Source organism: Podarcis liolepis (assembly GCF_965112155.1).
Source record: "Podarcis liolepis genome assembly, chromosome: 12".
NCBI lineage: Eukaryota > Metazoa > Chordata > Lepidosauria > Squamata > Lacertidae > Podarcis > Podarcis liolepis.
In genome coordinates this window covers 204,260-219,360 of record NC_139563.1, presented here as the reverse complement: position 1 = coordinate 219,360, position 15,101 = coordinate 204,260, and the positions used below count along the sequence as shown (strand labels likewise).

Below are 15,101 nucleotides of genomic sequence, written 5' to 3'. Positions count from 1 at the left end.
CTCAAAGGACCTGTTGATGGCATTCTACCATTGCACTGTGGAGAGCGTACTAACTTATGGTCTCTGTGTGTGGTTTGGGAGCTGCACGGCCAGGGAAAAAACAATGGTGTCCAGGGTTGTAAAGACTGTGGAGAGAATAATTGGGTGCACTCTTCCCACCTTGGATCAAATCTATGCTGCCAGGTGCCATAAGAAAGTGGCAGAGATAGCACAGGATAGTACGCACCCCGGAAATGATCTCTTTCAGCTTCTGCCTTCTGGAAGAAGGTATAGGGTTATAAAGGCCAGAACTAGCCGCCTGAAAAACAGTTTCTACGCTAATGCAATTCTGGTTCTAAATGCAGCATAAGGGGTCTCTGTAGTATAGTGTATTTTAAAATGGGGTTTTAGAGTTTTTAGGGGTTTTTGAATGTTTTATGTAGTTCTGTAGTAGTTTTATGTAGTTTTTATGTAGTTTTCAATTTCATTGTTCTGCAAGGGACAATGACAATAAAGATATCGTATCGTATCGTATCGTATCGTATCGCAGTGTTTGGACCTTTTGAGTTTAGGAAAAGGCAAGTAAGAGGCAGCATGATAGAAGTTTATAAAATGATGCATAACATGGAGAAAGTGTCTGGGGGAAAGTTCTTCTCGTTCCCTCATAGCACTTACTCATTGAAGACCAAGTCTGGAGCAAAGTAGAGCGCCTGAGAGTTCACGATGGTGAATGATCTCCATCCCATTGCAAAAATCACCAGGCCCATCCAGGAGTAATGAATGGTCCCCATTTGGTCATCCACATGCAAGTTGCGGAATCCTGTGGAAGAAAAGAGGCAGAGAAACGCAAAGTCAGGTTGATGCAAAGCTTGCTGCTCTTCTTTCCTAAGAAAGCACCAGATGAGAGTAACTTGTCAATGCTGCTAATAATTTAAACACCAGCAGCCCATGGGAAGGGTACACATAATAAATTATTATTATTAGTAGTAGTAGTAGTAAGATTATATTCCGATACATGCATACTGTCATGAAGTAGTGATCCTGTGAGCAGGTCTTGCTGGGTGGGGGCCCTCAGGCAGGCAGTATTAATGCGTCCCCCAAGTGGGAGCAGGTGATGGGGCTGGCTGGTTGCCAGCATTCCCCAGACCCTAGAAATCTTCGAGTTAACCTGCCGGAGGAGGGAGAGAACAAGCCATGTTTTAGACTTGCTTCTGTAGCTGGTGTCAGAGAAGAAGCCAAGAAAGCCTGGTAACCCGTTCGGTGCCTGCGTGTGATTGATTAGTAGCTTGGAGGGAGGACTCAGGAAATTATTGGTTATAATCTATTTCCTTATCAATTACTTAATGTGCATCTGTGGCAGGGAAAGGATTTGACATGTCTGGAAAGAAGTTATATATCAATATTTTATGCAACCAATCTCCTTCATCCTTATGCATAAAAATATGTTTCATACAATATTCTTTGCTGCATATTTTTTACTACAAGATTAGATCAGAACATGGATTTACTGTTGCTTATGTTTACTTTTAAATAAATGTGCAATTAACGGTTTCAAATTTTATTGTGTTTTAATCTTCCTTAGTGGGTTATGCAAACCGTTCTTCTGAATGTTGCTTTTTATGGGGTAGATGAAGAAATGCTGGGCATGAGTTTACGGAGCCAAGAGGGTGGCGGCCCCAAAAGGGGGGGCACACTGGTTTAAAGTCTTAAGCAATCATGTTTTGAAGATGCCTTGCATGTACGCACATTTCTGTCCACGAGAGTCTCCTTGCACACAGACTACAAAGAGGCATTTCTTTTTCTCTGGCAACCACCTTGAATGTGCAACAAACACACCATTCACCTGAGGTGCCCTGCAATCAACTTTAAATCACCTTGCCATTTCAAAGGCCATGCATGTCCAGCCACATGTGATAATGCAGAAAGTTCTTTTTAACTTCTGACAGAGCAGGGAGCAACCAGTCCCTTCTTTGCCATTTCCTACAGTGCACAGAGGGACGCGGGTGGCGCTGTGGGTAAAACCTCAGCGCCTAGGACTTGCCGATCGTGTGGTCGGTGGTTCAAATCCCTGCGGCGGGGTGAGCTCCCGTCGTTCGGTCCCAGCTCCTGCCCACCTAGCAGTTTGAAAGCACCCATAAGTGCAAGTAGATAATTAGGGACCGCTTTATAGCGGGAAGGTAAACCGCGTTTCCGTGTGCTGCCCTGGTGCTGGCTCGCCAGAGCAGCTTCGTCACGCTGGCCACGTGACCCGGAAGTGTCCTCGGATGGCGCCGGCTCATGGCCTCTTAAGCGAGATGAGCATGCAACCCCAGAGTCGGACACGACTGGCCCGTACAGGCAGGGGTACCTTTACCTTTACAGTGCACAGGGTGTTTCCGCAGCCCAACAGCCATCAATCCCAGCACTCAAAATCTCTTGTCTTCTGGCTGTCTTGATCTTGATAAGTCTAAGCATGAAGCTGACATGTTGAAAAGTTCCCTCTACCTTAGTTTAAACTCTTGGAAAGAGGAAGAAACTGATGTAGTTCAATTTAGGGATAAACCACGTGTGTACAATTCAAAATACTCAACTGCATCACATTCACAACTGACACCAGTCTTTGAATTAGGATTTCAGGTGTCTGAGGCCATGTGCAAATCCACACTAGACATTGAAAGCATATTCCATGCACATTGAAAGCATGTGGCTCCCCCCAAAGGATCTTAGCTCTGTTATGCAGAAGCTGCAGCTCCCAGGAGCCATGGTCTTTGAATGTGCTTGAATATGCTTTCAGTCTATAGTCTGGACCTTAGTTTCAATGCTCAGAAAGCAGCTACTTAAGACATCAACTTGACATCAGAAGTTGCTTCCAGATTTCAGAACCTTAGTGGGATTTGGGGGCATTAGAGATGGTCTCATTTAGATGCTCATGAGTTGCTGGCAGAGGTCAATACCTACAGAACACCTTCATGCTTCCCCAGACTGGATGCCAGGAGTTCCCTTCTACCGCACAAAACAAAACGTACTTTCCCTGAAGTCTTGAATAAGAATCAATTTGATGAGGCTGAAAAGCTTCCCTTCTGCTGTTATCTTAGGATGACTTAAAGTGATTCCCCCCTTGCTCTGCTACTTTCCCATGGGAAAACCAGTGGTTGAGTGCTGAATTGGAACAAACAGCAATCAGGTTTTCCCTGGGGTACCATTTCCTCCCAAATTTATCGCTAAAGAGCAGGCTTTCTGGAAGAAAGTGGCAATGGATGGCAGAACCCCAAGCCCATGTTTCTGTACAAAGGACAAGTAGAAGTGTGGCAGTGTAGACAGCCAGCTGTGGAAACACTGGAACATTGAATTTTGTAAGGGGAGCAGTCATCATATCCCGGGGTCTTCAAACTTTTTAACAGGGGGCCGGTTCACTGTCCCTCAAACACTGTTGGGGGCTGGACTATAGTTTTTTTAAAATTTGAAAGAATTCCTATGCACACTTCACATATTTTATTTGTAGTGCACAAAAAACAGGACATAATCATTTTGACATTTTCATTTGACTGACCGAACCCAAAGGGTGCTCATCAATGGTTCTCTTCATCCTGGAGAAGAGTGACTAGTGGGGTGCCACAGGGTTCTGTCTTGGGCCCGGTCTTATTCAACATCTTTATCAACGACTTGGATGATGGACTCAAGGGCATCCTGATCAAATTTGCAGATGACACCAAACTGGGAGGGGTGGCTAACACCCCAGAGGACAGGATCACACTTCAAAACGACCTTGACAGATTAGAGAACTGGGCCAAAACAAACAAGATGAACTTTAACAGGAAGAAATGTAAAGTATTGCACTTGGGCAAAAAAAATGAGAGGCACAAATACAAGATGGGTGACACCTGGCTTGAGAGCAGTACATGTGAAAAGGATCTAGGAGTCTTGGTTGACCACAAACTTGACATGAGCCAACAGTGTGACGCGGCAGCTAAAAAAGCCAATGCAATTCTGGGCTGCATCAATAGGAGTATAGCATCTAGATCAAGGGAAGTAATAGTGCCACTGTATTCTGCTCTGGTCAGACCTCACCTGGAGTACTGTGTCCAGTTCTGGGCACCACAGTTCAAGGAGGACACTGACAAACTGGAATGTGTCCAGAGGAGGGCAACCAAAATGGTCAAAGGCCTGGAAACGATGCCTTATGAGGAACGGCTAAGGGAGCTGGGCATGTTTAGCCTGGAGAAGAGGAGGTTAACGGGTGATATGATAGCCATGTTCAAATATATCAAAGGATGTCACATAGAGGAGGGAGAAAGGTTGTTTTCTGCTGCTCCAGAGAAGCAGACACGGAGCAATGGATCCAAACTACAAGAAAGAAGATTCCACCTAAACATTAGGAAGAACTTCCTGACAGTAAGAGCTGTTTGACAGTGGAATTTGCTGCCAAGGAGTGTGGTGGAGTCTCCTACTTTGGAGGTCTTTAAGCAGAGGCTTGACAACCATATGTCAGGAGTGCTCTGATGGTGTTTCCTGCTTGGCAGGGGGTTGGACTCAATGGCCCTTGTGGTCTCTTCCAACTCTATGATTCTATGATTCTATGATTTTTTCATTATTTTAAATGTGATGGATCTATGCCTTTAATGGTCTTAATGAACTGAGGTAGGAGTGATATGAAGCCACAGGCTTACAATAAAAGGTGGCTGAAGTTCCTGGAGCTCCTTCGCCAATGCCATCCTGCCCCAGCCGTGCCCTTAAAAAAAGAAAAAAGCTAACTGCTTAATCTCCAAACCATTACTGTCAGCCTGCACTCGCGAAATGCGTCCGTCTTCTTGTAGCACCCTGCTTGTGGTTAACGCTTAGCTGGAATGAAATGTTCAACGCAGCAATAGAGAAATTAAAATAATAATTTATTTGTCAGACAAATAAATGAGAGACACAGTGGTATATGAATACCAAAGCTCTGCCCACTCCAGCCCTGATGGCCAGCACTTATATTTCCTCAGCCCAGCCCCCTTGCTCCTCCTTTGGCTGCTTCTGTCCAATCAGCCTGGTTGAAATTCCTATTGGCTGTTTGCTAGAACCAATCATAAAAGATACACCCATTTCCTATTACCTTTTATGGGAGACAAAGAGCTATATTTCCTTCTATCCATAAATGGCCGACAAGTAGCCATATATCTTACATTTGCCTCGACCAGGCACCTTAATTACCAGATAACCTTTTTGCCCTATTGCCCTATTGCCCTATTCACTCCAGAACAGATGGCTAATGGTTTTAATTTTTATCTTAAACAGAGATCTTGGGTTCACCTTCTCACACACCATCAATGAAATAAGAATCTAACATAAGAATCTAACATTTCTTACTTTCTAAATCCTTTGCATAATTACATTTAAGCCAATATATTTCATACATAACATAGATAGATTTTTAGAAGGAAAGGCCTTTTCAAAGTAAAAAGGAACTTTAATAAAAACAGTTTCCAAAAGCAACCCCTTAGATCTACACCCCCCTTTCAAGCCAGCTGCTGTTTCTAAAAGCAACTTCTTCAATTTACAACTCCCCTTTCAAGCCAGCTGCTGTTTCTATTAGCTCTTGCCCTTTAACCTTAGGAAGATGTGGCTCAAGTCTAATGGGAGGCACATGGTATTACAATAAATTTTACTATTTACCAACTCTTAATTAGTGTTTTTGCAACTTGATTGTATTCTGTAATTTGCATGGTCAATATGACCTTTTGCTCCCAGCCTGTAATTTCCTTTTACAACTTTAAGAAACGTGTCTCCTGTTATAAATTGGGGGGGGGGCTGTTCAAGGAGATAAACATCTGCCAAAGTACTTAGCCAGCTGCTTTATGCCTGGCATGAGACATACAAACATTTGCAAATATATTTTTAAAGCTCATTTTAAAATGCAGGCCTTGATCTGATGCCTTTCAAGCTCAAGGACCTTCATCCCAAGTGTCCTTGATAGCTTGACCTTCATCATATTCCTGAGGTAAAGCTCTGTATAGGGCCATGATATGAGGTAAAGTTTCATTTGAAATCATCTTGCTAATTGTACTTCTAAAACATGAAATGATACATGGCACCATACATAAAACCATTACTACTACCGTCAAGAAAAACAAGCAAGACAATAGTATCTCTTTGAGTCCCGCAACATTAGGTAACCAATTGGTGAGCCATCCCATATCCCATCCTTCCCATATTTGTACTGGGACATGTGCTATATTCTCCATCTTTGTGGCCAACACACAGATTGCCTCACCATTATCAGAAATGTTAAAGCAACAGGCATTCCCTGTCAAGTTCAAGACTCCACATAGACCTCCCTGCCTGGCAAGTACATAATCCATTCCCATTTTCAGCTGCAAAATGGCGGCTCTACTTTCATCCAACTGTTGTGAAATAAGTCTCAAACTCTGGGCCGTTGCATTGGTTACAAGTTCCACTACTGCTTGCAATCGAATTATTCTGTTTAGATTATAAATAGGATCCCGTGCCCCTTGTATGAGCTCATCAGGATTCCAAGAGGCAGGATCATAATAGGCTATAATGCTCTGGTGGTCAATCATCAGTATCACTCCAACTTTGGGTACTTCCTCCTGCTATATGAGAAATATCAGCGTTTCTTCGTGTACGCTTGGCCGAACTAGTGGGCATAATCCACATTGGTGGTAATACCCATCCCAGGAAACAAGTCCCACTCCATTTGGAAGGGAGTTGCTTGTATGCCCATTCTCCACATATCCACCACAACCATTGGGTCTGAGGTTTTTGGTACGTGGAGTGCATAAGGCAAAATATCAAAAGGGGTATAGAGTTCACAGTGCAGTATGTTAGATTGCCTTTTGCTGTCACAGTTATGTTCCACACCATTTTCCATGCATGAATAAAAGGAGGTGCACAGGGCAAGGTATTCGGGGTTGGATAGGTAGTACCGTTTGCCCAGGTTTGACTATTCTTAATATAATCCCAAGTATAGTGGCAATGAGAAGAGCCTACCATGGTAGAATCAGCTGCATCTGATGATTTATGCACACAGAATTCCCCTTGCACAGGTATAACTCGTATTGGTTTAGTTGAGTTCCATCCGGGGAAATTCTGTACTTCTGTTTGGTGTGGCATTTTGCTTACCATACCAATGGCATTTAATGGTATCGGTAATAAGGGGATACCTCCCTCTGAATCATCTGGCCCAAGAGAGCAAACAAGGCAATTGGTCCTATTTGTAACATTGGCTACCATCTCAGCTAAGGCTACCCACATCTTGTGGTCATGGCGGAATCCATATTTAGCAAATTTGGTCAGATTCAAGGACCCTTCCCCTTCCCAAGGGATCAGGATTAATAATAAAATCATGTTGATGTCTAGTATATGCATTCCTTCCACAAAAGATTACCTTATTGTGATAACAAAAAAATATTAGCCCCAATATAATTCCTCCAGTGATAGAAATGGGGAACCAGCAAGACCAAAACATATATCCCGAGGATCCCCAATGAGTAATATCCCTGATAATTGTTCCACAAGGGGGAGGCAGTCAATCAATTGTGTAAGAGAATCTTCCCGTTCACAATCGCTGGTTCAGATGCTCCTCAAGCTTCAGGCGTGCGCAGGTCAGCCAGCTTCCAGGTTGCAGCTGCAGCAGGCCAGTCGTCTAATGTTGCCTGTGACCTAGCCCGTTCCCGGTAGGGCTAGATACAGGGGTTTTTGGAGAGAGTCAGTTTAAAAGGATTAGAGGGGTCACCTTTACACGTCCAACTGCCTTCGGACTTCTTCAAACGGGAGTGATGAATCCAGGGGGTCACTTCAGCTACCTTCACCGCTGTTGGAGTAGAGAGCAATACAGTGTAAGGCCCACACCACTTAGGTGCAAGTGGATCACGTTTCCACTCTTTCACCCATACGCTATCCCCAGCCTGGAACGGATGAATCGGCTCGGCAATGCTGCACGGTGTGCGCTCGAGGGCCCACCTGTTAAGAGAAACAAAAACACGGGAGAGAGAGTGCACTTGTCCCTGTGTCACACGGTCTCCTATTTGTTTGAGGTCAGCTGGAATATCCTGAACAAAGGAGGGTGGCCTCCCATACAGGAGCTCAAAAGGTGACAACTTAAGTCTTTTTGTGGGTGCACACCTGTCAGGGGTTCAGGAGCAGAGGCAAGGGCAAGGGAGGAAACAGAGAGCGAGGGGGAGGAGGCAGAAGAAAAGATGAGTGATGACGACGACCCGAGATCTCCGAGTCTTTCCAGTGAATCAGAAGATTCACAGAAAGGAGCACCAGTGGCCAGGGCAAGGGGGGAGCCTAGGGAGACACCCCAGGAAGATAGAGCCAGAGGGGACTCAGAGGGGAGCAGTTGGAAATCGGGACCAGCGTCACCGCCAGAGAGCAGGGAAGAGGAAGGGCGCCAGGGATCAAGCGCTGGCAGCTCACAACAGGAGGGAGGGCACGAGTCAGGAGTGGCCACACCTCCATCGGGGAGCGAAGAAACGGTCAGACGGAAAGTGGAAGGTTGGGTGCGCGCGCCAAGTTCAAATGCACAGGAAAGTGACGCAGTAGGCAGCCCGGAGAGGGAGCCAGGTCCTAAAGCCCGGCGCAAGGAGACAGGAGGGTCCGGGGGGTCGGCGTCAGAGGAATCCCGGAGGGAAGAGACCCCGGGGGGCAGAGGGACCCAGAGGAGAACAGTCAGGTGGAAAAGGTGGAGCAGGGCTAGGATATTAAGTTGGTGCACAAGGGGCGGAGACTCAGACGGAGCTTCGCCGATCTAACCATAAGACGTAGAGTTGCACGCAGCAGCATGAGAATGGAAACTGTAACCCAATAAAGACTTTTACTTAATGATCGCTGGCTAGCGTGATCCTCTGTGAGCTAGGATCGGGGAGCAGCTCTGACAGTAAGCTCCGTCTCCAAAATTGTGGGCATCTACGGCCTCACGGAGAGGAGAGAAAGCGGGTGCCTACTAGCGAGCTCACGAACGGCAGACAACATGACGGCTGAACAGCAGATAGCGGAACTCAGAGAAGCAGTGTCACGACTGAATGCCGAGGCTCTTGCATCCAGGAAGAGAGAGGAGGACGCAGCTGCCGCCTACAGGGATCTCCAGGTCAGGTTGGAAGTGCTTACGAAGCAAGGGCAACTGACACCCAAACCGGAGGGGATTGGGTTGGGGAGACGAACAGGCGGTCTGGTCTCTCACTTCGATGGGAATCTGCAACAATACCCCAACTTTAGAGCAGATGTAATGTGTGCACTGCAACTGCTGAAAAAAGACTTTAGAGATGAGCAAGAGAAAGTGGGATTCATCATGTCCCATTTGCATGGAGATGCTAAAGCATGGCTGCGCAATTTGTGGAGGGATGAGGATCCGGCGCTCCAAAATGCGGATGCCTTTATTAAAGCGATGGATGGGTGCTTTTTATCAAGCGTGGACGTGGATCTTGCTAGGCAGCAGATACATGGACTGAAGCAAGGGAGGGCCAGCGTAAGGCAGTACCATGCCCGCTTTTTCGCTTTGGTCAGTGCCCTGGAATGGGACAGAGATTCGGCTCCTGTAAGAGACCTGTTTTGGGAGGGATTGCACGGCTCGGTTAAAGATGAAATTGCGAGGGGGGAGAGACCCCGGACCACGCAGGAGATCGTTCAGAGGGCGCTGGCGGTGGGGGTGCGGCTGGAAGAACGTCCATGGAGCAGGGACGAAGGGCGTGGAGGGCGCGAACCAGCCAGGGGCTCCTCCTTCCTTCCCAGAGAAGCAGCGCGTGCGCAATCCACGCCTCCGCCCGGAGGAGGGGCAGAACCTATGGAGGTGGGAGGTGCAAGGGCTCAGTCAGCAGCCAGAGCCCTAGCACCGGCAACAGTGAAAGCGAAGCCTCCTAGAGGGAACAGGAAGTGTTACATCTGCGAGGAGCCAGGGCATATGGCGAAAGAGTGTCCCCGGAGGCTCCACAAGCACACTGCAGCCTCAGCAATGGTAACTGCAGCAACGCAGCAAGGAGAACCACAGCAGGGAAACGACGGAGTCTGGCTGGAGGAAGAGGCACTGGGGCCCAGCCAGACGTGTCAGTGAAGCAGTCCCCAGAGATTTTACAGCCCATGGACCCCCTCCCGCCCAAACCAGTAGTGAGGCTCACCGCATCGCTCCAGCTGCCCAATGGAATCACCATGGACGTGCCAATCACCATTGACTCAGGAAGCAATGCGGACTTTATAGGGCAGGACTTTGTCGACCGGCACGCTATACAGTTGCTGCCAGCCACGCTGCCCCTGCAGGTTGTCACGGTGGATGGCAGGGAGCTGCTAGGGGGGCAAGTGGTGAAGCAGACGCCACCAATGGTGATGCGACTTGGGAATTACAGTGAAATCATCAGCTTCAACGTCACTCAACTATCGGACACGCCCGTTGTATTGGGCATGAGTTGGCTGGACAAGCACAGCCCAACGCTGGCTTGGTACCAGAGGCAGCTGACCTTCGGCTCTTCCTTTTGTGCTGAACACTGCATCGTGCCCCGGCAGGAAGGAGAGGAAGAGGAGTCACAGCTGCAGCTAGGCACGCTGCAAGCGGTTCCCCACAAGTACGCAGAATTTTTGGAGGTTTTCTGCGAGAAGGAGGCAGACAGGCTACCCCCCCCACAGACCATATGACTGCAAAATTGACCTGCTGCCGGGGGCGGCGCTGCCCAAAGGGAAGCTGTATTCCATGTCTGAGGACGAACTGCAGGAACTCAAAGAGTTCATAGATCATAATTTGGAGCGCGGTTTCATCCGAGAGTCCAAGGCAGCGGGGGGCAGTCCTGTATTCTTTGTTAAGAAGCGGGACACGCCCCAAAAAAGACTTGTAGTGGACTATCGCATCTTAAACAGTGTGACCAAGCCATCGGACTTCCCCATGCCCCGAATCGACGACCTCCTCGCAAAGGTACGGAAGGGCAGCGTGTTCACCAAGTTAGACCTGCGAGGGGCGTACAACCTCATTCGCATGTGGGGAGGAGATGAGTGGAAGACAGCCATGTTCACGCCCCTGGGCACCTACGAATATAGAGTTATGCCTTTTGGATTGCAAAATGGCTCCCACGTTTTTCAAGCGTTCATGCATCACGTGTTGGCGGGGCTCCTCTACAAGACGTGCGTCTGTTTCTTGGATGACATCCTGATCTTTTCGGAATCGCAGCAGGAGCATGACAGACACGTCAAGGAAGTGCTGAGCAGGCTACAGCAGCATAGGCTTTACGCCAAGCTGGAGAAGTGCCAATTCGACGTGACGGAGGTGGATTTCCTGGGCTACAAGTTGTCTGACAAGGGGCTCGCCATGGACAGCGCCAAGGTTCGAGCAGTGTTGGATTGGAAAAGCCCACGCAACCGGAAGGAGGTCCAACGGTTTGTCGGCTTCGCGAACTTCTATCGCAAGTTTATCAAGGGCTTTGCTATGCAGACAGCGGCCATCACGGACACGCTCAGCTCCAAGAAAAAGAAGTTCATCTGGACAGAGCAGGCGGAGCAGTCCTTTCAGGCACTCAAGCGTCTCTTCGCGTCGGAAGAGCAGCTGCTTCATGTCGACCCCAGCAGGCCGATGAGGGTGGAGACAGACGCTTCGGACAGAGCCGTGGGAGCAGTCCTGCTGCAGAAAGACCCGCAGGGGGTTTGGAGGCCGGGAGCGTTTTACTCCAGGAAGCTCAGCAAGTCCGAACAGAACTACACCATCTGGGACAGGGAGTTGCTGGCCATTCATGCAGCGTTCAAAGCGTGGAGGCACTTCCTGATCGGCGCCAAGCACACGGTGCAGGTCTGCACGGACCACAAGAATCTGGAGCACTGGCGCACGGCACAGTTCCTGAACCAGAGGCAGATACGTTGGGCTGAGTTCTTTGCGAACTTCGACTTCCGAATAGAGTATGTCCCGGGGGACACCAACATCATGGCGGATGCTCTCTCCCGTAAGCCGCAGTATCTGGAGGAGGCAACGCCAGCGGCCGCCATGCACATCTTCGCACCAACAGTGTGGGCGTGCGCTGCGGCAACAGTTGACCTGGAGGCGGTGCGACGAGCGTTGCAGGATGACTCCTTCGCGCAAGCAAAGATGGCAGAGGTGCACAGGGGCACGACAGCGACAGACGAGTTCCAGCTGCGAGATGGATTGCTCATCCGTAAAGGGGCCATCTACGTGCCGGGAGACGAACTTCGCGCCAAGGTACTGCAGCAGCTGCACGACGCGCCCACTGCCGGGCACTTTGGCAAGGAGAAGACGGTGGAATTAGTCGCCAGAGACTTCTGGTGGCCCGGAATGAGAGGGGAAGTCGCGGACTACGTGGCGAGGTGTGACACCTGCCAGAGGGCCAAACCAGTGCACAGACCGCTGGCCGGACTGTTGGAACCGCTGCAAACTCCGGTCGAACCATGGGAGAGAGTGGCCCTGGACTTTGTCACGGATCTGCCCAGCTCGAGGGGCAAGATGGCCGTGCTGGTGGTGGTGGACTTGTTCTCCAAGATGGCACATTTCATTCCGTGTGCTAAGGTGGCCACGGCGGAACAAACCGCCAAACTGTTCATAGACCACGTGTTCAATGTTCACGGTCTGCCGCGGTCTATTCTGTCCGACCGAGGGCAACAGTTCATCTCGAATTTCTGGCAGAAGCTGAAGGGCTTCCTGAACGTCAAGATCAACCTGGCGTCGGCTAGACACCCGCAGACCAACGGGCAAGCGGAGCGGGTCAATTCCATCATGCAGCAGTACCTGAGATGTTATGCGAATCAACAGCCTGCGACGTGGGTGGATTACCTGCCCCTCGCCGAGTTCGCCTACAACAACACGAAGCACGTGTCCACGGGGGTCACGCCGTTCTTCGCCAACAACGGGAGGCACCCCAGAACCTTCCCGGGACTGGAAAGAATGGGGGAGGGGGAGCCGCAGACAGCAGATGCGTTCGCGTCGGAGTTGCAGGAGGTCCACGATCAGCTGCGGCGGCACCTGGAGCTGGCCAAACACTCATACAAGGTACACGCGGACAAACACAGAAGGGTTGGCGAAGAGATCCATGTGGGAGACTGGGTCTGGTTAGCAGCCCACGCAGTGCCGGCCAGGTCGTTGGCGAAGAAGAAACTAGGGCATAAACAACTGGGGCCCTACCAAGTCGAGGCACAGGTCAACCCGGTGGCCTTCCAGCTGACACTTCCGGAGGGATCCAGGATGCATCCGGTGTTTCACAGATCGGTGCTCACTCCCTACAAGGCTCCTCACAGATTTCAGGAACCAGGAACGGCACCGAGTCCGCTCCGGAGGGGGACCGAGCAGGGGGGAGTACCACAGGAGGAGCCCCTCAACGAGGTCACAGAGATTTTGGACTCCAGATGGGGGGAAGAGGGGGTAGAATACCTTCTCGCCAAGGAGGGCACCCCGGCCAGTGCCAACAGCTGGGTGCCGGGCTACGCTTTAGACGAACCTCTGCTCAAAGAAGAGTTTCATGCCCTCTTCCCACATAGGCCAATGCCAGCAGACTTTTTCGACGACTGGCTTTTCACGCCCACGCTTTCAGCCAGCACGTTCCGGGGGTTCGACTCGGACGAGGAACCGACACGAGACGCCCGTTCCCCGGAGGGGTCACCCTCGGGATCTTCTTCAGAACCCTCGTATTGGTGGGATGATCGACCAGAGGAGCAGTTCCGCAGAAAGTGGCTGGAGGGTCCAGGACGAGCAACGTCTCCAGAAGGAAGCGAGGGAGAGACGGACATGGACGTTTTCGGGGACGACCCGGGTTTCGAGCACGGCGGCACAGAGATGGAAGCGGAGGTGACCGTCGTCGACGAGAGCAGGGAGGAAGGACCGGAAGACTTCAGATGGAGGCCCGCCACGGGAAGCGAACTGTATCCAACATTCGTCCCCCTGACACAGCAGCACCCAGCTCCCGCACCGGAAGGAGGGGAGGGGGTAAGAGGGGGCTTCGAGGGGGGGATGGATGTCAGGGGTTCAGGAGCAGAGGCAAGGGCAAGGGAGGAAACAGAGAGCGAGGGGGAGGAGGCAGAAGAAAAGATGAGTGATGACGACGACCCGAGATCTCCGAGTCTTTCCAGTGAATCAGAAGATTCACAGAAAGGAGCACCAGTTGCCAGGGCAATGGGGGAGCCTAGGGGGACACCCCAGGAAGATAGAGCCAGAGGGGACTCAGAGGGGAGCAGTTGGAAATCGGAACCAGCGTCACCGCCAGAGAGCAGGGAAGAGGAAGGGCGCCAGGGATCAAGCGCTGGCAGCTCACAACAGGAGGGAGGGCACAAGTCAGGAGTGGCCACACCTCCATCGGGGAGCGAAGAAACGGTCAGACGGAAAGTGGAAGGTTGGGCGCGCGCGCCAAGTTCAAATGCACAGGAAAGTGACGCAGTAGGCAGCCCGGAGAGGGAGCCAGGTCCTAAAGCCCGGCGCAAGGAGACAGGAGGGTCCGGGGGGTCGGCGTCAGAGGAATCCCGGAGGGAAGAGACCCCGGGGGGCAGAGGGACCCAGAGGAGAACAGTCAGGTGGAAAAGGTGGAGCAGGGCTAGGATATTAAGTTGGTGCACAAGGGGCGGAGACTCAGGCGGAGCTTCGCCGATCTAACCATAAGACGTAGAGTTGCACGCAGCAGCATGAGAATGGAAACTGTAACCCAATAAAGACTTTTACTTAATGATCGCTGGCTAGCGTGATCCTCTGTGAGCTAGGATCGGGGAGCAGCTCTGACAACACCGAACACGAAACAGTGTTATGGGTAATGTTGGAATGAAATCACGACAGACGAGTAGCAGGTGTCATGTGAGAGGCGTCTCTCGAGCAAGCCCCAAAGAGTCTCTTTTATTGAATATTACAACATTGCCACAGGTGCGCTCGTTGCTGATTGGTTAACACAAGTACAAAGCAAAGGTTACATATAGGCATTAATCACCAGTAGATTAAAGGCTGGGAAAGGGAGCACAGAACTAGACAGGCATGAAACCTCCTAATTAAATTATAACTAGTGATTGATCGTAACAAGACTTGAAAGAACATAACAATCGCAGTCCGTAGATGTGGTCAAGAATGCGTTAAGAACAGGTCAAGGTACACTGTTTCATGAACTCAATGGGAATTGTTCAGAACATTCTCAGACTCATGTGCAGAGGCAAAAACTTCCCAGCATCTCCCCCTTTCTTTTCTTATTTGC

At 50.1% G+C, this 15,101-nt stretch overlaps 1 protein-coding gene across 1 annotated transcript in view; it reads right to left on the bottom strand.

Moving 5' to 3' along the window:
- Positions 1 to 531: 531 nt before the first annotated feature.
- Positions 532 to 15,101, bottom strand: part of LOC310690341 (androgen receptor-like) — a 141,826-nt gene continuing 127,256 nt past the window's right edge. The window contains exon 6 of the mRNA XM_083469097.1: positions 532 to 799. Coding sequence (XP_083325223.1) covers positions 651 to 799 — 149 coding nt within the window. The 3' untranslated portion in view covers positions 532 to 650. The remainder of the gene's footprint in view (positions 800 to 15,101) is intronic.